Source organism: Heterocephalus glaber, unplaced genomic scaffold (assembly GCF_053883595.1).
Source record: "Heterocephalus glaber isolate CG9 unplaced genomic scaffold, H.glaber_assembly_v1.0 deba00001457, whole genome shotgun sequence".
NCBI classification, from domain to species: Eukaryota; Metazoa; Chordata; class Mammalia; order Rodentia; family Bathyergidae; genus Heterocephalus; species Heterocephalus glaber.
In genome coordinates, this window is record NW_028258305.1 from 42,030,989 (window position 1) to 42,053,188 (window position 22,200).

Below are 22,200 nucleotides of genomic sequence, written 5' to 3' on the forward strand. Positions count from 1 at the left end.
AAATTGCTTGGCAGTACTTGTAGTATGGTGATCCGGATGAGTCAGAGTATATTTATATTGTTTTAATCTGGAAATGAAAACAAAATTTAGAAAATTGTCATGAAGAATGTATGATAAAAAGAACTAATAAAAGTAGAGAAGGATATAATGAATGAGATATATTATAAAAGACATTATGGTATACTGTTTCAGTCTGTACTCATCATTTAAATTTGTATTATCTAGTGAGACACCAAGACTGGGAGGAGTGAGCAAGCTTTTCAATATTATTTTTCCTTTATGATTGTATGCTACTAGAACCATTCTTTGTTTTTTCTCTCTAGGAACCAGATTTTAATAGAGTTTTGCTGGTTTTGATTGCTTGTTCTTTGGCTTATTTTCTGTTTAGTGTTTTTTTTTTTTTTTTTTGTAGTCCAGGCTGACCTTGCACTCACTGAACTCGCAATAATCCTCCCACCTCAGCCTCCTGAGTGCTGAGATTATAGGCACGCTCTACAATCTGTGTAGAATTCTTTTGACTTGGGGTAAAGTATTAATTACATTGTGTGTACTGAAGTCAGCTGGTAACATTTCAGTGACTGGGAAATAGGCCAGTCTTTTTTTGGTATTGGGGATTGAACACGGGCTCATGTATATTAGGCATGCACTCTCCCTTTGAGCTACATCGCAGCTTGAAAGAAAGAACCAGTCTTAATGATTAAAATATTAATTGTGGAATGTTGAAGAATATTTTAACTAAACCTTTTATAACTTGGCATCTTGCTTTAATGGATGTGACATTCATGTAGTTGTCATTTAATTTGTGATTATAGCATATTTAAGGATGGTTTATAATAGTTTAATCTACAATAATCATATTTGAGAATAATTTACAACAGTTTAATCTATTTAGGCAAATTACCAGGTTTATGCTAATTGTCTAGATTTTTTTTCTTCTTAGAGTAACACAAATTTCAGCTGAGGAGCTAGGAATATAGCTCAGTGGTAGAGTGCTTGCCTAGCATGTACAGGCCCCTGGGTTCAATCCCCAGTATCACTTAAATTTCAGCTGAGCATGATGGCATACACCTGTAATCCCAACACTTGAGAGGCTGGGGCAGAAGAATTACTTCAAGACCAGCCTGAACTACATAGCATGACCCTGTCTCAGAAAAAAAAATTTTTGACAGAAATTGTCATAAATTTTACATCGGTAAGATCTATATAATGGACTAGTGTTCTAGCCTTTTACAAATAAAGAGTGAAAATATTCATCTGCGGGGAGTTGTGTAAGCAGTTTAATGAAAGTATTGGGATTCCACTCCACCACTTGTGAATTGTGTGCCCTTTAGCAAGTTAGTACAGTTTTCTTTTCTAGATATGTTTCATAATCTATGAAAAAGAGATGATAATAGTAATAATAATAGCATGTAGCTTTTGGGTGAGGATGAAATGAGATAATACCTGAATGCATGCAGAGGTTTTCTGTGTTTCTCTTTTTGAGATGGTGTCTTTGTGCTGCCCAAGCTGGTCTTGAGCTCCTAGGTTCAAGCCTTCTTCTCCCCTCAGCCTTCTGAGTAGCTGGTGCTGCAGGTATTTGCCACCACACAACTCAGTGCATGTAAGTTTTAGCAAAATGCTTGGCATAGCCTAAGTCTGTCAACCTAAATGACTTTACCATGTGATAGAAAAGGTACATTTAGGAGCTCTGAAGATTTGGGGGTGTTTGATTTTCTGATCAAACTGATCTTCTATTTTCATATCAGTTTTTTTCTATTTTCATGATGGTGGTGCACATCTATAATCCCAGCACTCAGGAGGCTAAGGCAGGAGGATTGAAAGTTTGAAGCCAGCTTGGGCTACTTAGACCTTGTCTCAAACACACACACACACACACACACACACACACACACACACACACGATCTTACCTATATCTTTAATGTATAAGTGGACTAGTTATGTATTTTATTGTAGCTTTTCCTTATATTATTTCCTAAATTATATTTAGTAACATGTTTTTACAAAATGGTGATATGGGAAATTGTGTCTCAGCTAATCCAGAACCCTGCAGAAAAAAATAATTAAGTTAGAAATAAGCCCCATATTTTCAGCACAGGTAGTGAATGTACAAGATAATTTAGTATTGGCTATGACTTTGTAAAGATGGGAAGTGGATCTGGGAATGAAGGGAGATGGGAGGGCGGAGAAGGGAAGGAAAAGTAAAAATGATTAAAATGCAATATGTATACCAGTTTTCTAAGATGAATGTAATTATGTATTACAAACTTATTCTAATAAAGAAGAAGCTCAACAGTATTTTAGAAGCTATCAAATAAAGGGACAATGGCTTGTCTTTATCTGTATCAGGCTCCCACTGTATTTTTACCAATACTGTCTTAAAATGTACACGGTCAGCCTGGCTTTCTGTACTTCTTCACAATAGAACGCTAAGCAACTTGATTGAATTGTTAAATTACATGGTGACTTACTGAGTCTTTCTTTGTCTCTAGGATGATTGAGGAAGGTGGGAACAAGCGGAAGACCATGGCGGAGAAGAGGCAGCTGTTCATAGAAATGCGTGAGTTTTCCGTGCTCCTGGGGTCCTTGTCCCTGTGTGCAGCATGTTTTTTTTTACTATTCAAGTCAGCTTTAATCAGAAATTTTGTTACAAGTTTTAGAGCAGGAAGAATGTAAGTTAAAACAAAAGATGGCAGGGCCGGGGATTTAGCTCAGTGGTTCCAGCACCTGCCGCGCAAGCGCAAGGTCCAGAGTTCGATCCCGGTACCAAAAACAAACAAACAAACAAACAAAAAAAAGATGGCAGAGAGGAATGGGTTGGTTCCCAGTATTTGAAGGATTGGTTTTTTTTTGGTTTTTTTTTTGGTACTGGGGATCGAACTCGGGTCCTTGCACTTGCGCAACAGGCGACGAAACCACTGAGCTGAATACCCGGCCCAAAGTCTTAGACCCTCTTTTTCTTTTCTTTTTTTTTTTTTTTTTTTTTTTTGTGGTACTGGGAATTGAACTCCGGTCCTTGTGCTTGCGAGGCAGGCAACAGAACCACTGGGCTAAATCCCCGGCCCTTGAAGGATTGTTTGGCTGTTTGACTGCTTGTCTTCGTGATTTTAACCACGTGACTTTGACTGTTTCATGCCTGCTGAATCTCAGATTCCTTTGGCATTCATAATATCGGGTGATTGATCTGGACCAATGATTGTGAAACCTTTTCAAAGCATATTACTTTAAGCATATACTCAATAGAGGAGTATTATAAAATTAATGCTGTGTGGTTTTAGCAGAAGAATGGAAGCAGATAGCCAGTTTTGGATAACCCTGAACTCCTTGAAGAGTTCTAGAATTCTGCATATAACAGCATGAAAATCAATGGATAAAGTCCCAAAAGACACTTTCAACATCTCAACTTTTTTTTTTTGTACCGGGAATCGAACTTGGGACCTTGCTCTTGCGAGGCAGGTGCCAGAACCACTGAGCTAAATCCCTGGCCATTTTTTTTTTTTTTTTGGTACCAGGGATTGATCTTGGGTCCTTGCGCTTGCGAGGCAGGCAGCAGAACCATGAGCTAAATCCCTGGCAACATTTTTTTAATTCTGTAGAAACTTAGTCATGGGAGACAGAATTTGGCTCAATTCAGATCTGTGTTGTCCTGTCAAGTTTGGCTGGACAACTATTTGTTAGGGATGGCAGAGAAGAAATATTGTCACTGTCTGGATAATGGCTTGGTGATCCTTAAGGACTTTTGTAGTTTCTATTCTCTTAATTGCCAGTCATCCAAGCAAGATACTTTTTCCACTTCACCTTCCTCCAAAAAACAAAAAACAAAAACCAAAAAAATTCACAAAGCATAGCTGAATTTTACTTGTAAGTGAGTCTTGAGTCTGTTCCTCTGATTACAGTGTGTTGAGTCCAGGCTCTGAGGTTAGACTCCCTCGATTGGATCTTGGGTCCCTCACTAGGTATATAACCTTAGGCAAATTACTTAATCTTTCTCTGCCTCAGTTTCCTCATCCATAAAATAGAATAGTTCTGACTTCATAGAATTATTGTGAAGATTAAATAACATAATTTGAGTAAAGCACTTTGCACAGTGCCTAATGCAGAACAGTAAAATGGTTAACTATATGTTAAATTTTTAAGTTACTGTTACTTTTCTGAACTAAAGCAGTAAGTTTCTGATACCTTCATCCAATTGGCACTCTCAAATCTGCTATCTGTGTGCTAGATTGAATCATATGACACCATGCTACTTATTTGCTTAAATCTCTTCAGTTTGCTCCTTATCACTTTGATAATGCCTTAGGCCTCTTTTGTTTCTTATGTTCCCCATTTCTATCACATGCCTTGTGGGTTAGTCAGCTTTTTGTCACTATAACAAAATATCTGAGATCATCAACTTTTAAAGAAAAAAGGGCAGTTTTGGAGGTTACAGTCTATGGTTGATTGTTTCTTTTGGGTCTGTGTCGAGGTAGCACATCATGGTGTGTGGGTGATGGAGCACAGCTGCTCACCTTATGGCAGCAATACAAAAGAGAAAGAAGAAGGCACTGACATTCCACTGTCCCCTTTGAGGCCATGCGTCTACCTTCCAGTAATGCCAAACTTACAGCTATGGGCCTTGCAGGAACATTTAAGATCTTGTAACACCTTGCATGCCATTTCTCAATAATACTGTGTTGACTTTCCTGGAGACAGGTCATGTTGTTTTCGTATCTTTGTGCCTTTGCTAGTTCCATTGCTTCCCCCTTCATCTGGCAGACTGCGCCTGACTGCCCTTAAGGATTCAAGGGATCATTTTGCCATTCAATTTTTAGCATGATAGTGGTAGTGAATCCATGGCATGCATGCTGCAGTGGACTGTTTGTTATCACTGAAAGCTCTAAAAGGTTTGCTATCACTAATTTAGAATTTACTCTTTTCTGGACACTAACAAAACGTAGTCCATGATTTTACTCATGATGCTTACATTTTAGTAAGGTAAAGCAGGTAAAATAGGAAGCCAAATAAATATTGAGAAGTGTTTGAGTGCCATATCTAAATAAACATGGGGATGTGAGAGACAGTGACTCTGAGAGATATTTGGAATAGTCCTACAAAAAGTTGGGTCTACTTCTTTGTGAATGTTATTACTCTAACAGATAAACATCATACAGATGCTTTCTTTTTTTTTTGGTACTGGGGATCGAACTTAGGACCTTGTGCTTGCGAGGCAGGCACGGTGCCACTGAGCTAAAACCTTGGCCAGATGATCTTTCTATAACAAACCGAAGGTGTCAGACGTTCTTGGAGATGTTGGGTGAGTGTGGGTTCTTGAATGTCCCATTTCTTCACAGAAAGATTTGTAATGGTCTACTATTGGAAGGCTCTGTCTCTCATTCCAAACATCATCACCCAAAACTCCAGTGTAATTACCTTCTGTCAATGCTCAATCACCTATTTTTAGACTTATCACTTAGGTGTTTCAACTAGGTGTTTTGTTGATTTTAGTATGTCAGTTTTCTTTAATTAGGTTTAATGGTTATAAATTCTACTTGCGTAGATAAGTATACCATTTTTAATGACGATTTTTTTTTTTTTTTGGTACCAGGGATCGAACTCGGTCCTTGAGCTTGTGCAGCAGGTGGCGAAACCACTGAGCTAAATCCCCGGCCCCATGACAATTTTTTTTTTTGGTACCAGAGATCGAACTTGGAACCTTGTGCTTGCAAGGCAGGTGGCAGCACCACTGAACTAAATCCCCGGCCCTTTTAATGACAATTTTGATCTGCCTTTTGTAAACCTTACAGTCCTTTTTCTTGACTTAATGTATTAGTTGGGACCTCAGGTGTTATACTGAAGAGTAGGGAGAATGGTAGTCCTCCTTGTCTAGTTTTTTTACTTTAAAGGGAATGCTTCTAATATGGTTAATGATATTTGCTGTAGATTTTGTATTGTTTGTCAGGTTAAGGAACTTCTTTTCCAGTGTGTGAAGAGTCATTATCATTATTTTCTTTTCTATTTATTTTTTTCCGGTACCACAGATCAAACTCAGGACCTTGCACTTGTGAGAGAAGCGGTGGAACCAACTGAGTTAAATCCCCAGTCCTATCATTATTTTCTTAAATCGTGAATGACACGATGCTCAAGAACTTTTGGATTTTGTAGTTTTAGAGTAAAGACACTCATCTGTAGGTAGTCTCTTTTTCTAATTTTTTTTGGTTTACTATCTATTTTGTTGTATAGTAATATAGCTATGCCAGCTTTCTTTTGGTAAACATGCTTGGTATAGTATAACTATTTTCATGGTTTTACTTTAGAATTTTCTTTTTTTAAAAAAAAAATGTATAACTTTATTATCATGCACTAAATATACAAATATAAAAATATATGCACTAGATATACAAATATATCATGCACACACATATACAAAAATTAAAATTATTCAAAGAAAAGCAATGCAAGGGAAAAAAACTGTAATAATATTTGAATATAATAGAACTCAACCAAAGCAAAACTGAAAAGTACTTAAACGTTTTTCCATATAATTAAAATAAAAGATCTCAAGCATTAACAAGACATCAGAAGATGTGATTTGTTTTAGAAAGATTTTCAAAACTAATATTGAACAAATAGTGGTCTGGAGAAAAAAATTCTAATTAACTAGTAGACTCCACATAGGCCAAATTTTTTTTTTTATTTCAATTTCAATACAGTCATGTGACATGTGATGGAAATATAATCTGAGAAATATGTTATTAGTAAGTTTCATCCATGTGTATCGCAAAGTACCACACAGAGTGCCAACTTCTAAGTGCAAACTGAAAAGATATATGTCAATCATCTGTGATGGCCCCTTGATATTATCCAAGTACGCAATTAAACACAAGATACATGAGGCTACTGCTGGCATAGCAGCACACTGTTTTACAGTAAACTCTTTTATATAAGTAGGATTATGCTCTAAAGGATGAAAAGCACAGCATGTTATGATAAGTACCTAAAACAGTAACAGTCATTTATCACACTATCGAGTACTGTGTACTATACATAGTTGTATGTGCTTCTTCTGGAAACATACCCTCCTCTCCTTTGATCTCAGTGACTCTTCCTTCCCAACCCACTGACGAGCTCCAACCTAGTCTCTATCTACATCTCTTCCTATAGTTTTTTTTTTTTCTTCCTATAGTTTTAAACACAGTCTACATATGGATTCTTTCCAGATTCCAGTTTGTAACCTGACCTCTCCCCTTCCCCTCCTGCCACCCCTACCCCTTTGAACCTTTTCTTCTTATTTCAAATTATCCATTATTCATTTTAATCATTTTAATCCACAATTACTGTTCAATTAATCCTGTTCAATATTGTTCTGGAAACATTAGTCACAGTAATTAGAAAAGAGAATGAAATAAAAGAAATAAAGATAGGAAAGGAAGAAGTTAAACTGTCATTATTTGCTGATGATATGATACTTTACATAGAAGATCCAAAATACTCTACCAAAAGACTTCTAGACTTAATTGACAGATTCAGTAGAGTAGCTGGATATAAGGTCAACACTTAAAACATAATAGCCTTTTTTATATACAAATAATAGACTCACTGAGAGAGAAATTAGGGAAACAATTCCTTTTACAATAGCATCCAAAAAAATGAAATATCTAGGAATCAATCTAACAAAGGAAGCAAAAGACCTCTACACTGAAAACTATAGCACTCTGACAAAGATTGAGGAGGATATAAGAAAATGGAAAGACATCCCTTGTTCCTGGATAGGAAGAACCAATATATGAAAATGGCCATACTTCCAAAACTATTATATAGGTTTAATGCAACGCCAATTGAAATTGCAACAATATATTTCACAGAACTAGAGAAAACAATCCAAAAATTCACTTGGAACCAGAAGAGACCTAGAATAGCAAAAGAAATTTTAGGCAACAGAGATATGGGCTGGGGGTATTATAATCCCCAATTTGAAACTATACTACAAAGCCACTGTGATTAAAAACAGCATGGTTCTGGCAAAGAAACAGACCTGAGGATCAGTGGAATAGATTAGAAGATGCAGAAACAACTACAGATCTGCTCAGCCACCTCATCTTTGACAAAGGAGCCAGCCATCCTCATTGGAGGAAAGATAGCCTTTTTAATAAATGGTGTTGGAAAAACTGGATTTCAACCTGCCAACGATTAAAACTAGACCCATACCTATCACCATGCACTAAACTAAGATCGAAGTGGATAAAAGATCTAAATATTAAGACAGAAACATTAAATTGGCTAGAAGATAAGTTAGGTAGAACTCTTGAAGACACTGGCGTAGGAAAAGACTTTATGAACAAAACCTCAGTAGCAGGGGAACTAGCACAAAGAGTCAACAACTGAGATCTCATCTTACTAAAAAGCTGCACTGCAAGAAAAACCACCAACAGAGCTAAGAGACAACCTATAATGTGGGAAAAAATTTTCAGCAGCTGCACCTTAGACCAAGGACTACTATCTAGAATATATAAAGAACTGAAAAAAATCAGACCCCCCAAATTCAAAGACCCAATTCAAAAATGGGCATCTGAAATGAACAGACATTTCTCAGACAAAGAAGTAAAAGCAGCAAATAAATATATGAAAAAATGTTCAATATCACTGGTCATTCGAGAGATGCAGATGAAAACAACACTGAGATTCCACCTCACCCCAGAAAGAATGGCTGCTATCAAGAACTCAACCAATAACAAATGCTGGCGGCGGTGTGGAGAGAAAGGAACCCTTCTCCATTTGTTGGTGGGAGTGCAGACTGGTATAACCCCTGTGGAAATCAGTATGGAGATACCTCACAGAACTAGGACTAGACGTCCCATTTGACCCAGCTATTCCCCTGTTGGGTATCTTCCCCAAAGAATTAAAAGAATCATACCACAGTGATATATGTGCACCCATGTTTATTGTGGCACAGTTTGTAATAGCTAAAGCTTGGAAGCAGTCCAAGTGCCCATCAACTGGAGACTGGATAAAGAAGATGTGTGTTTTTTTTTTTTTTTAATAAAATGGAGTACTACTCAGCCATAAAGAATGAGAAACTAGAGACATTTATAGCTAAATGAATGCATATTGAGGCCATATTCTTTATTTTTTGGTACCGGGAATTGAACTTGGGTCCTTGGGCTTGCACAGCAGGTGGCGAAACCACTGAGCTAAATCCCTGGCCCTTGAAGCCATCCTCTTAAGTGAAATAAACAGGACGTACATGTGTAAATACCGAATAGTTTCTCTAGTGTGAGAAACTGAAAGTGTAAATAAGGATCAAAATGATTAAAATGAATAATAGATACTTTAGAATTTTCTGAATCCTTATATTTCCACTGTTTGTCTTAGCCTTTTTTGTGAATACTGATAAATTTCATTTTTTGTAACTTATTTGTTGCTTTAGTTTGGTCCTTTTTTTCTTTGTCTTTTTTTAGATGAATTGAAGTTTCTTCCACTATTTCCCTCTACTTGGTTGTGAGGTTTTTTTTTTCTGTTCTTTTTGTGTTTACCTGGAATTTTTAACACCAATTAAAATGAAACTCAAAGTGTATCAATATCTATGACTTCATTCAAAGTAATGTAAGACTGTTAAACTGTTTTAAGGGTACTTCCTTTATGAAAAAATGCTATTTAGCTCCACATGCAGACTTTTGTCTTTTTTTTTCTCTTTTTGTAGTAGGTGTTGAACCCAGGACCTTCAAACTGGGTTCACTACCCACTACATCCTCAGCCTTTTTTTCTGTTTTTATTCTGAGACAGAAGTCTCACTAAGTCAGATTCCCCAGGTTGGGCTTGAAATTGCACTTCTCCTGCCCCAGCCTCCCATAGGCCTGCACCACTGTGTCTGGCAGACTGCCATTATTTTGTATAATTAATTTTTGTGACTACAGTCTTATTTGGTTTTCACTTCTTTTGCTTGACATTTTTTTCTCTTAAATCTAGATAAATTTAAATCTAACTCTAGATGGACCAGACATGTGTCTCCATCATTTCCATTTGTAAGATTTTTTTCTTTTCCTTTTTTCCTGGTTCATCCACTGAGGGAGTCTCAGTTTTATTTGCATCCTCCTTTATGATGAGACCTGTGGCTTCATTCTGCTTCCTAGAATTTTTATTCCTACTGCCAAGGAAAAAATAAGGGTGTCATTTATGTTACTTATATGGACTGATATTCTTTTGTTTCCCCCTTAAACAGAACATATTTATAATACATGTAACCCATGACCAGAATATATAAAGAACTCTTACAGCTCATTAATAGACAACCCAATTAAAAAGTAGACACGGGCCAGGGATTTAGTTCAGTGGTTCTGCCACCTGCCTCGCAAGCGCAAGGACCTGAGGTTGATCCCCAGTACTGGAAAAAAAAAAAAAAAGTAGACACAAGGGCTGGGGATATAGCTCAGTGGTGCCGCCGCCTGCCTCACAAGCGTAAGGTCCCGAGTTCGATCCCCAGTACCAAAAAAATAAATAAATAAAAAGCAGACACAAGAATATGATAAATAGCCAGTAAGTACAGCACAAGGAAATGTGTACAACACTAGAATCAGAAAAATACTAATCAGTACAATAACAGGATTGAATTATACACTCATTAGGGAGATGAAGTTAAAAGTTTTAAAAGAACAAATGTCAACTTAGGTGTGAACCAGTTAGAACTTCCTATCACTGCTAATGTGAATGTAAAATGATAAAACCATTCTGGAAAACAGTATAGAAATTTCTTGTATTACTGTTAAGAACCAACAGTCCTGTTCTTAAGGTTTTACTTAAGAGAAATGAAAACACATGTTCACAATAGATTTGTACATACAAGTTTACTATCCCTTATCTGAAATTCTTAGGACCAGAAGGGTTTCAGATTTTGGTTTGAAATCCACTTGATCTGCAAAGAGGATAGCTACTCCTGCTTTTTTTTCGGATTCCTGTCACATGGAGTATTGTTTTCCACCCTTTAACTTTCAGTGTATGAATTTCTCTTTGAATTAAATGTGTTTCTTGTATGCAGCATATTGTTGGATCTTGTTTCTTGACTCATTCTGCCAGTCTGTTTCTTTTGATTGGTGAATTGAGACCATTAACACTGATGGTCATTAACATTGGTGGTCATAAGCATATTCACTTATCCTTGTCATGACTTTTTCTTTTTGTTGGATTCTTCCCCTTTGTGTTTAATTTCTTGTCGTGCCCAATGGATTCATTCTGCTGGGCTTTCTGGGGTTGTGATCCTTGTCTTTTCTTAAGATATTGTCTAAAATTTTTTGGAGTGCTGGTTTGGTATTCATGAAGTTCCTAAGGTGCTCTTTGTCATGAAAGTATCTTATTTCTCCATCAATTTTGAAAGATAGTTTTGCAGGGTACATCAGTCTGTGTTGGAGGCTGTTTTCCTTTAGGGTTTGAAATACATCACTCCAGGCTCTTCTTGCCTTGAGGTTGTTGCGTTGAGAGGTCTGCTGTGATTCTGATGGACTTTCCTTTGTATGTGAATTGTTTCTTTTCTCTGCTTGCAGAACTTTGTTCTTCTGTTGAGTTTCTGGAATCCTATTATATGCCTATGTGTAGATTTTTTTTGATCAAGGCTAGTTGGAATCCTGTATGCCTCACTTATCTGTATGTCAGTTTCTTTTCCCCTGCTTGGGAAGTTTTCTGCCATCACTTCTGAGAAGAGTTTTTTTATGTCATCTGCACTCTCTCCTGTTTCTTCATTGACTCCGATCAGTCTTATGTTATTCTTCACATTGTCTAGCAGCTGCTGGATTGATTTCTCGTGGTCCCTTACTATTTTAAAGCAATTTTTCTTTTCCTGGTCACTAATTGCAATCTTATCTTCTATATCTGAAATTCTGTCCTCACATTGGCTCATTCTGCTGCATAAACTTTCAATGGAGTTTTTAATTGCCTGGAAATCTGTTTGTATGTGTTTTATGGATTCCATTTGTTTCCTATGTTGGGATTCCATCATGTTCCTCAGCTCCTCCATTTTTTATCTGTGTCCTCTCTAGATTTATTAACCATGTCTTGCAGTATGGGCACAATCTCTGCTGACATCTGAGAAATTATTTCTGATTTCATTTTTTCGAGATCCTCTTTTGTTGCCAGTTCAGGGAGTCCAGGTGGTTGAGTATCAGAGTGTTCCATCTCGTTTCCCTTTGGGGTTGCTTTAGGTGATCTGAAAGACTGGTTTTGAGACTTGTTTACGTGTCTTCTAATTTCATCTGGGGGGTTGGTGTGTCATGGCTCATCTCCTTGATGCTGGGGCGGTGGTACGGCGGCCTGGAAGGTTCACCTCCTGTGTGCTGGGGCAGCTCTGCTCCTCAGTGCTGGGGCAGTGGTACGGTGGCCCGGAAGGTTCACTTCCTCTGTCACTATAGACTCTGTCAGGGTTGCCTTCCAAGAGGATTCCGCCGACCAAGATGCTGTAGACCCTGCGGCTCAGGTCCGCTCCCTGGAAGAGCCCCCATCCGCCTCTGCCCACTCCTCGAGGGCATGGGAGGCAAGTTTCCACCCCATCCCTTCCCCAGTGACAGTGCTTGGCAGCAGTCACTGCCTTGGACACTGAGGGAGGGCTGGCCTGGCTCCTGAGCCCCCTCCCCTGCTCATGAGCTCACATGGTCTGTTGGACTAATATTCTTTTGAGAAATTTTTTTCATATTAGAAATGTTTGTAACAGTTTTTAGGCCATTTAGAAATGTTATTATATGTACATCTATGTCTTGTCCATTTTCTGTTGCTAATATCAAAATACCACAGACTGGCTAGATATAAAAAAAACCTTTATTTTGGCTCATGGCTCTGCTCCAAGGTTCTGGACTCTTCCTGCCGACAGAGTCCCAAGGTGGCTCAGGGCCTCACATGGTGGGAAAGAGGCAGTGCCTATGTGTGTCCTGTGCTGTCCCTCTTAGTAAAATGCCCTCAGCATTTAGTCGTGGGTCATACCCTGGTGACTCCGTCTAATCCTAATCACCTCCCTGAGGTCCCTTCTCTAAACATCATGGTCAGATTAACTTTTTACCCATTATTACCTCATAAAAGGGATTAAAGTCTAATATGAGTTGGAAGGGACAGGCTGTATTGAAACTGTAGAAATTTCCTAGATCTGTAGTCTTTGCTCTTCTTTCTCCTCTTCTTTCCTCACCTTTTCCTCAGTTAGTCCTTTGATAGTACCCTCTCATCTTCCGTTGATTCACTGAGCACCTCCACCAGATCCTTTGGGTCCTAGGAACACAGTTCTGAATCCACTGCCCTGCCTGAGGAGGGCTAAATCATGGACTGTTATACATGGGAAAAGAAGCTCACTTCCCCACAACATACATACATACGTACATATATACATGTATTCATTCATTCATTCTTCATTTTTTGTAATACTGTGGATTGAACCCAAGGTCTTCACACTTTTGAGACAAGGTCTCACTCACTAAGTTGTAAACTGCTTGGGCTAGGCTTGAACTTGTGATCCTCCTGCCTTAGCCTCCCAGAGTGTTGGGATTATTGACTCCCATAACTTTTATCATCTCCCACTGTCAGCCTTTCTTTGCTGGTGTCCAAAATTATATCTGTACAATACTTTATCTAACTTTTGGACTTCATATAGCAGATCAGAGTTTTTTGTACCAGCAGCACAACTTATTTTCACATGTTTATTCACCCAGTGGATACTTTAGGTGTCAGCTTTATTACATCCTCATTTTAGTCATATAATGGTGAGCATCAGTAACAAAATTAGGCTTTGTCTTTATGGAACTTAGTCTTTTGGAAATGTAAACAGGAATGATAGGGCAGTAGGAGTCATAATGAGGTCCAGAGGGACCTAGGAGAAGTGATATCCAGGCTGAGTCAGCCTGGTGTGAGGTAAAGGAAGAGCTGGGGCACAAGTACCTGCAAAGTTCCAGAGATAATAACGACTTGGCACCTTCTGGTGATTATATGTAGTCCACAAATGACTGGAGTTGAGTATAAGGTGAAATTTGAAAGAAATGCATGAACCAAACTTTTCACTTGAGCTGGATAGCCCTTTGTTTTCTGAATCTAGCTTGATCATAAGACTTTCTTGGGGCACTTGGTAAAAATGAAGATTCCAGCTAGACATGGTGGCACACTCCTGTAATCTTAGCATTCTGGGAGGCTGAGTCTAGAGGATTGCAAGTTCATGCCCAGCAATTAGTGACTTAGATGAGACTTTCGGAAAACAAAATAAGACAAAACAATTCCAGATGTCTTCCTAGAGTGTTTGTTTTATTGTTTTGTTTTGAGACAGGATCTCACTCTGTAGTCCAGATTGGCCTCAAACTCAACTATATACCCCAGGCTGGCTTCAAACTGAATCTTTCTGCCTCAGCCTCACATATGGGTGGGTTGCCATACCTGGCTTCCCTGGAAATTTTGATTCAGGAAGGAGGTCTGGAGTAGGGCCTGGGCATCTGCATGGTTAACATAATGCTCAAGTGGTGCTTGTGATCATGGGATACTGATGGAGATTCCATAGTGATTGCACTTAGCAGATTTTGCTTATCTTTCCACCTTCTCCTGTTACACCACACACACACACACACAAACACACCCATATTGGTTTTTCCTAACACACTATTGTGTATTATCATATTTTCTTTCTTATTAAAAGGCTTTGAGGGCCGAGGATTTAGCTCAGTGGTTTCACCACCTGCTGCGCAAATGCAAGGACCCGAGTTCGATCCCCAGTACCAAAAAAAAAGACTTTGAAGTTGATTTGGTTTCCACATTCCCTAAGAACTCTTCCCCCAGCCTGAAATTGAAAGAAATGTTTGCATTGTACTAAAATTACAGCTGAGGTTGCTCTTTTCTTCAACATTTTTGTAGAATAGAATTGCATTTTCTTTAGTGGAAAGGTAGTTGCATGAAATATAGGAAGCTATCACTGAAAATCAGCTTCAGGCAGATATCTCAAATAAGAAACTGTATTAGTTGTGGAGGTTTTTTTTTTCCTTACATTCTTTTCTTGGTACATTTTAGGCATACAATACATTTACATTTATCATTGGGTGCTTGTACCTGTATCTTGGTTCTTATTTTTTTCCCATTCCCTGTGCGCCCTTCACCCCCTTCACCCTTCCTTATTTACAAAGACTTTGTTTCCATTTTTTCCTTTTCTCATAATTTTTCCTTTCCCTTTCCTTTCCCTTTCCCCTCCCACTTCCTCCTACCCCTTTGGACCTTTTCTTCCTATTTCAAATTATCAATCATTGGTTTTAATCATTTTAATCCTTATTTACACTTTCAGTTTCTCACACTAGAGAAACTATTCGGTATTTACACATGTGTGACCTATTTATTTCACTTAAGAGTATTGCCTCAATATGCATCCATTTAGCTATAAATGTCTCTAGTTTGTTATTCTTTATGGCTGAGTAGTACTCCATTTTATAAAAGACAGTTGTGGAGTTTTGGGAAGAGTGGCTTTTTACAGGTATTTCAATGGTGTTCTAAAGTTTGTTTTTTTTTTGTTGTTGTTGCTAGTGTGGCATTTCTCACAGGCATTTAAGCTTCTGATACAAGCAGATACAATAAAATCCTTCCATTTGTCACTTTACTTTTTGGGGGATTTGGTTATTGTATACGGCATTCATTGCCTACTCCCATGAATGAGGAGAAAGTAATCCTTTCTTGTCCTGCCCCATCTGCCTCCTGCACTTCTTGGGTACCCAGCATCCTCATCTTATTCCCATTAAGTTGTAGAGAGTCTCCGACTGGGACTAGAATTCTGCCTATGTGTTTAGTCAGTACCTTTTGTACTATTTCTGTTTTGGTTTTTTTTGGTACTGGGGATCTGTACTATTTCTTTAAAAAGCTTAAAAGAGGGGCTGGGAATTTAGCTCAGCAGTGCTGTGCTGCCTGGCAAGCCCAAGGTCCTGAGTTCGATTCCCGGTACCCCCCAGAAAAGCTTAAAAGATATTGTCTGGCATTAGTATTAAAATGATATTTCACTGTATTTCTTATAATGCAGTGAAGAGTAATCAGTTCTATTTCAGAAGCTCTAAAGGCATAGCATAATCATTTTCGTATGTATGTATGTAGAGATGGATTTTGCTGTGTTGCCCAGGCTGGTCTTAAACTCCTGGCCTCAAGCCAACCTCCTGCTTCAGCCTCCTGAATAGCTGGGATTACAAGTTTGTAACACCATGTTCAGCTCATAATTATTTTCACTTTCTTTACTGAGAACATTCTATTTTTATTTGCCAGACTACAATATTTTAAATTAGTGACTCTTACATAAGGGAAGTAGAGGTTTAGAATCCATAAATTGAAAATTCAAAGTCTGAGATGCTCTGAAATCTGAAACACTTCTGGTCCCAAGCATTTTAGATAAGGAATACTCAATATGTATTTAAAAAGCCAAGGCTAGCCTTGTGGGGGAGAGTGAGGAGTCTCCTTATAGAAACCTGGAAAGATGGCTGTTCCAGAAGAAGGGAAACATGAGACATTTTAGAATCTGACTGGTGCAATATTGGCACTACAGGTTTTAGTAAAGTCGTAAGATTATTTATTTTCAGGAAGGGTTTTGCTGTATCGCTCAGGCTGGCCTTGAACTTGTGTTTCTCCTGCTGCAGCCTCCTGAGTAGCTGGGATTGCAGGCATGTACCACCACACCCAAGAGTGTGAAGCCTGTTGCTGTGGTGCATGCCTGCAATCCCAGTACTCTGCAGAGGCTGAGGCAGGAGGATCACAAGTTCGAGTCCAGCCTGTACAATTTAGTGAGACCCTGCTTACAAACAAACAAACAAACAAATAGGCTCAGGGATCTGGTTCAGTGCTAAGGCCCTAGATTCAATCCCTAGTGCAGCAAAACAAAACAAAACATTATTATGGGCAGGATTCCCTAGAGATTCAGAAGCCTGTGCCATCCTACTGGTATCTGCACCTTTTCTCACTTGTATGTATGTATGTATGTATGTATGTATTTATTTTTTGGTACCAGGAATTGAACTCAGGGCCTTGTGCTTGCCAGGCAGGTGCTGTGCTGTTGAGCAACATCCCCAGCTCTCTCACTTGTTTTAGAGTAATGTATTTTCACAGGAACAATGGCTAAGACACATAGAGTGACACTTGATTCTTGGCATGTGTCTGAAGCTCCAGTGTAGAGATCTCTGGCAAACTGATGTATAGCAAAGGAAGTTTCTTCTTTTCCTGAACTAATGTAAAGTTCACTTTACATTTGTGATGTTTACCTATTTCATCTTTTGTAATACCGAGATATGTCTCTTACCTGCACCAGAGAAAAATGCTGAAGAGAGTGATTATACCAGGTGCAATGACTTTTCTGAGAATTACATCTCCACTAGCAAACACGACCTAATAAATAGCTGGCAGTGTGATCTCACATTAGCAGATTTTATTAATTGGGATGGAGTTCCCATTTCCTAGCTATTTTCATTAGTTTTGTCTGTATTTCCAGTTATTTCATACTGTATAAATCTTTAGACATTAAAATTAACTGCGGTAATTTAATGCCAGGTTATTTATTAAATTCATTTGAACATTTGTCAACGTTCCTTCTTTAAACAGTTCAGTTTGGTTTTTGGCTAATGCTCAATGGTTCCAATTTAAAATATTTGGCTTGAGAGAGTAATATACTAACAAACCAAACCAATAAACGAAAGTAGGAATATATTTAATAAGAGAAGTGTAAAACCTATGTTATTCTAAATGCTACAAAACATTGTTGAAAGAAATTAAGGGAGACCTAAAGATATCCTGTCTTAATGGATTGGAAGACTTAACATTGTTAAGATAGCAATATTCCCTAATCTGATCTATAGGTTCAACACAGTCCTCATAAAAGACCTAACTCTTCTTTGCGGATGGTTGAACTGATCCTAAACTTCATGTGGAAACTCAAGAGACCAAGAACAGTCAAAGCAGTCTTGAAAGAGGGGAACAAAGCCAGAAGACTCATGCTTTCGGACATCAGAATTTTTTATTATCCAGATTCTGTATTACGGCATAAGGATAGATGTATGTGTTAGTCAGCTTTCCACTACTGTTATAAAGTAACTTATATTATCAACTGAAAATGATGAAGGTTTTATTTTGGCCTGCAGTTTTAGAGGTTTCAGGCTATGGTTGCTTGTCCTTGTTGTTTTCGTGTCTATGGTGAGGCATAGTACATAATGGTGGAAACATGTGGTAGAGGAAACCTATTCATTTCATGACCAGAAATGAGAAAGGAAGCAATCAGAGTCCCATAAACCCTTTTCAGTATACTTTTTTGCTTTTGTTTTTTAGATAGGATTTTGTTTGTTTATATGTTTTGGTTTTTTTTTGAGACAAGGTCTCACTTTGTAGTCCAGACTGGCCTTGAATTCACTTTATAGCTCAGGTTGGCCTCAAACTTGCAGCAATCCTCCTGCTTCAGTCTCCTGAGTGTTGGGATTACAGGCATGTGCCACCACACCGGCCAAGACAAAATCTTCACTGTGTTACACACTGACCTCAAACTTGCTATGTAGCCCAGGCTAGTCTTGAACTCACGGTAGTTCCTGCCTCACCCTGCCAAGTGCTGGGTCAAGGATGTATTCTTTTTTTTTTTTTTGGTACTGGGGATCAAACTTGGTCCTTGTGCTTGCGCAGCAGGCAACGAAACCACTGAGCTAAATCCCTGGCCCTAGGGACGTATTCTTAATGCCTGGACAATGAGGCCTTCTACTAGGCCTTACCTCTTAACAGCTCCTTAACTTCAGAGTGTCAAGCTGGGGACTAAGTCTTTAACACCTGAGCCTTGATGGGGAACATTTACGATCTGTACTATAACTGCACATAATTAAAGGGATAGATTTAATTTTACAGTTAATTTTTGACAAGGGTATCAAGACTGTTCAATGGAGAAAGAATGGTCTTTTGAACAAACTGTGGTAGGGAAACTGGATATCCTTGCCTCATACCATATATCAAATTAATTGAAAATGAACCTTGGACCTGAACATAAAAGAGAAAACTCTTAAAGAAAAACAGCCATGTGTGGTGGCACACATATGTAATCCCAGCTTCTTGGGAGGCTGAGGTAGGAGGATTGTAAATTTGAGCCCAGTTTGGGCACTTTAGTGAATCTTTGTCTCAAGATAAAAATATACCTGGAGGTGAGCCTCATTAAGAGTACTTGCCTAGCATGCATAAGGTTTTGATTTGATTCCCAGTACTGAAAAAACAAAACAAAAGAAAACACCCACCTAAACAACAACAACAAACTCTTAGAAGAAAAATCTACTTGACCTTGATCTACACAGAGCCTTCTGAGATATGACAGCAGTAACACAAGTGATAAAAGAATAAATTGGTCTTCATAAAAATGATAAACTTTTGTGCTTCAGTGGATTCACTAAGGGTCAAATGACTGACAAAATGAGAAAAATTATTTGCAAATCATAAGTCCTATGACTTCTCTCTAGAATAAAATGGAACTTTTATTATAAGATAATCCAGTTACATAGTGAGCAAAGTCATTGCTAAGGGGCAGAAGTTTCTTTTTGGGATGATGAAAATACTGTAAAATTGATTTTGGCAATGAATATACAACTCTGTGTATAGTAAGATTCATTGAAATTTATACTTTCAATGGCAAATTGTGGGGTATATGCATTGTATTTTAATAAAGCTTATGTTAAAAATAAGTAGAACTATACAGTATATAGAAGAACAGAAATTCTGTGAGAACCAGATGGTAGAGGAAATCATTTTAATTATGACAGGGTAAAGTTTGAAATGAAGAGAACTATGTTGGTCAAGAAACATTACTTTCACAAAAACCTGAAAAAATCTTTCCTTTATTCCCTCTATACTGTGAAATGAATAGAAACAAGACATACCTGTAAGCATTAGTAGAAAATAATTTGTGCCAGTTCATTTTCCCCTTACTGAATCAAGTAGCTGCCAAATCTTATAAGGGGTGTGTAGATGAACATGAAACTCACACTGGGGACCATAGCTGTCTAAAGTGACCTTAAAATTTAAGGAGACTTTATTTATACTAAATTCTGAAATGAGAACAAAGCTTGATTTATAGACTCATGAAATTTTAGGCTTTGTTCTTGTTACAATGACTATCTTTCCTCAAACAGTCATTTATTTTGTTTGTATATTTTGTTGGTCTAGACTTAGAGTGGCATCCAGTGCTGATTTTTTTCTTCTGATGTACTATTGATGAAACCCAGGGCCTCATGCATACAGTGCAGGTACTCTGAACTCCCAGTGCTGACCTCTTGTCTTCACTGGAACAAGTAGGAGCTCAGGGTGTGAATCATCTGAAGGTTGCACACTTACGTGTTTGACCGTTGGTGCTGCCTTGTGGTTATGGACTTACTTCATTTGCATATAAGCCTCTCCATGTCAGTAGTCTGCATATCCTCACAGTGCAAGTGTCCTGAAAGAGTGAGAGCCGGGGCTACTGGTGGCCTTTTTATCACCTGTCTCTAGAAGTAATGTACTATCACTTCTGCTGAGGCATCACAGTATCCTGTTCAGATTCGAGTGAAGAAAAATGATTTTACTGCTTAATAGAGGGGGATGTTATATTAGAGGAGCATAAAACACTGCTCTGGAGATACCACTGTGGAAGGGGACCTCATCGTGCTGGTGAGGAAGGACATTGAGGCCGAGAAGAAGTATGCAGCATGGCCACAGTCGTGTTCTATTTTGTGGCCAGGCTAGGGCTGGAATTTAGCATTCTAGACTTTATGTTAAGGTCTTTCTTACTCTACCACTCTGCTCCTATTTACTGATCTCTTGGTCATTCACTGAGTCACCTACACTTGCCATGCAGTATAAACAAGTGACTTGGGACATGAGTATTCCTCCCCTCAGAGTTTTTTTAGCCCAGCAGATGTGGTGATAATAGGCAAAGCTGTTGGCAGAGTCCTGGTGTATAGTGGGCCCACGGAAGGTGTTTCCTGACCCTTCTTCCAGTTTGGTTTTTATCAGAAGGCCTACTTGACTGTTAGTTGAATAGGGAATCACACTTCCTAGCATTTAGAAATTAAATAGCAAATTTAATTTGAAGTTGAAGATTTTTATTTGCCCTTTTTCAGGTGCTCAGAATTTTGATGTCATCCGACTATCAACTTATAGAACAGCTTGCAAATTACGATTTGTACAAAAACGATGCAACTGTAAGTCATCTCTTCTCATTTCTTAATGTTATAAAATATGTTAATATTCTTATGTTAATTGAATTGTTTTTGTTTTAATTATTTATTCATATATAAGCTTTATAATGGAAAGAACTTGTCATTTTAATCCTGTATCCTTAAAATTTTAACAAATTCAGTAATGTAACTTGTTTTGAGATTGGCATGGTGTTAATGTTAAGTGGGAGAATTGATTTTTTTCCTTGTTAATATTAATGAAATGTTTTATACAAAATTAATAATAATTTGTTAGTTTCTGGCAGAAAAGAAAATTTTTTTTTTCTACCGGGGATCGAACTCAGGACCTTGTGCTTGTAAGGCAGGCACTGGAAGAAAAATATGTTTTGATAAAGATGTAAGAATTTATTTTCTTGATTAAATTTAATATAACATAAATCAACCTTTTCTAACAGTAATTGCTATCATATGGGTTATGAACTAGTATGTGTATATGTATGTATATATATTAATTTCCATGAAGATGAACTCACTTATGTCAGAATTATAATGCTTTTTTTGTATGTTTGTTATGTGGACTCCTGTGAGAATCTGTAAGGGAAAGAACATTAACCTAAGAATTGAAAACTTCAGTTTTAGACTGAGTTTTGCTATTTATTATAAATAAGTGACTTGGGCAGTCACATTACATCTGATAACTTCTGCCACCTACAAATCCTCGCTTAAAGTTCTTTCCAAGAGTTTGTCCTGTGATCTTAAAGTCGGATTTCTTTCTTCAATGATTTCTCAAAGTGTTGTTTTTCATGGGATATGACCCATTAATGTTTCATGAAATCATTTTGATGGTTGTAGCCATGATTTAAAGTGTGTAATACAAAAAGAAAGAAAGAAATACTAGAGTACAGCATAGGCAGTGAAAAATGTTTCCTGAAACATTTGTCTTATAAATCTAGATGTGTATGTGTGATGATTTAAATATATTTCTGTGGGTTGTGGCCAAAACATTTGAAAACCACAATGTTAATAACTCACTTTTATAATTCTTCCCCTAATAATTCATGGAAAACAGTAGTCTATGTCTGGAATATTGAG

The 22,200-nt window shown here is 37.8% G+C and overlaps 1 protein-coding gene across 17 annotated transcripts in view; it reads left to right on the forward strand.

Moving 5' to 3' along the window:
• Dtnb (dystrobrevin beta) overlaps positions 1–22,200 on the forward strand; it is a 334,007-nt gene that overhangs the window by 73,860 nt on the left and 237,947 nt on the right. For 16 of the 17 annotated variants that reach the window (XM_087216210.1, XM_087216215.1, XM_087216216.1 and 13 more), the window contains 2 exons: positions 2,491–2,558; positions 21,052–21,132. In XM_087216210.1, the coding sequence (XP_087072336.1) occupies positions 2,492–2,558; positions 21,052–21,132 (148 nt within the window). In that variant the 5' untranslated portion in view covers position 2,491. Of the gene's footprint in view, positions 1–2,490; positions 2,559–17,790; positions 17,987–21,051; positions 21,133–22,200 lie in introns of those variants that run through there. The other variant, XM_087216207.1, reaches the window with a different exon arrangement.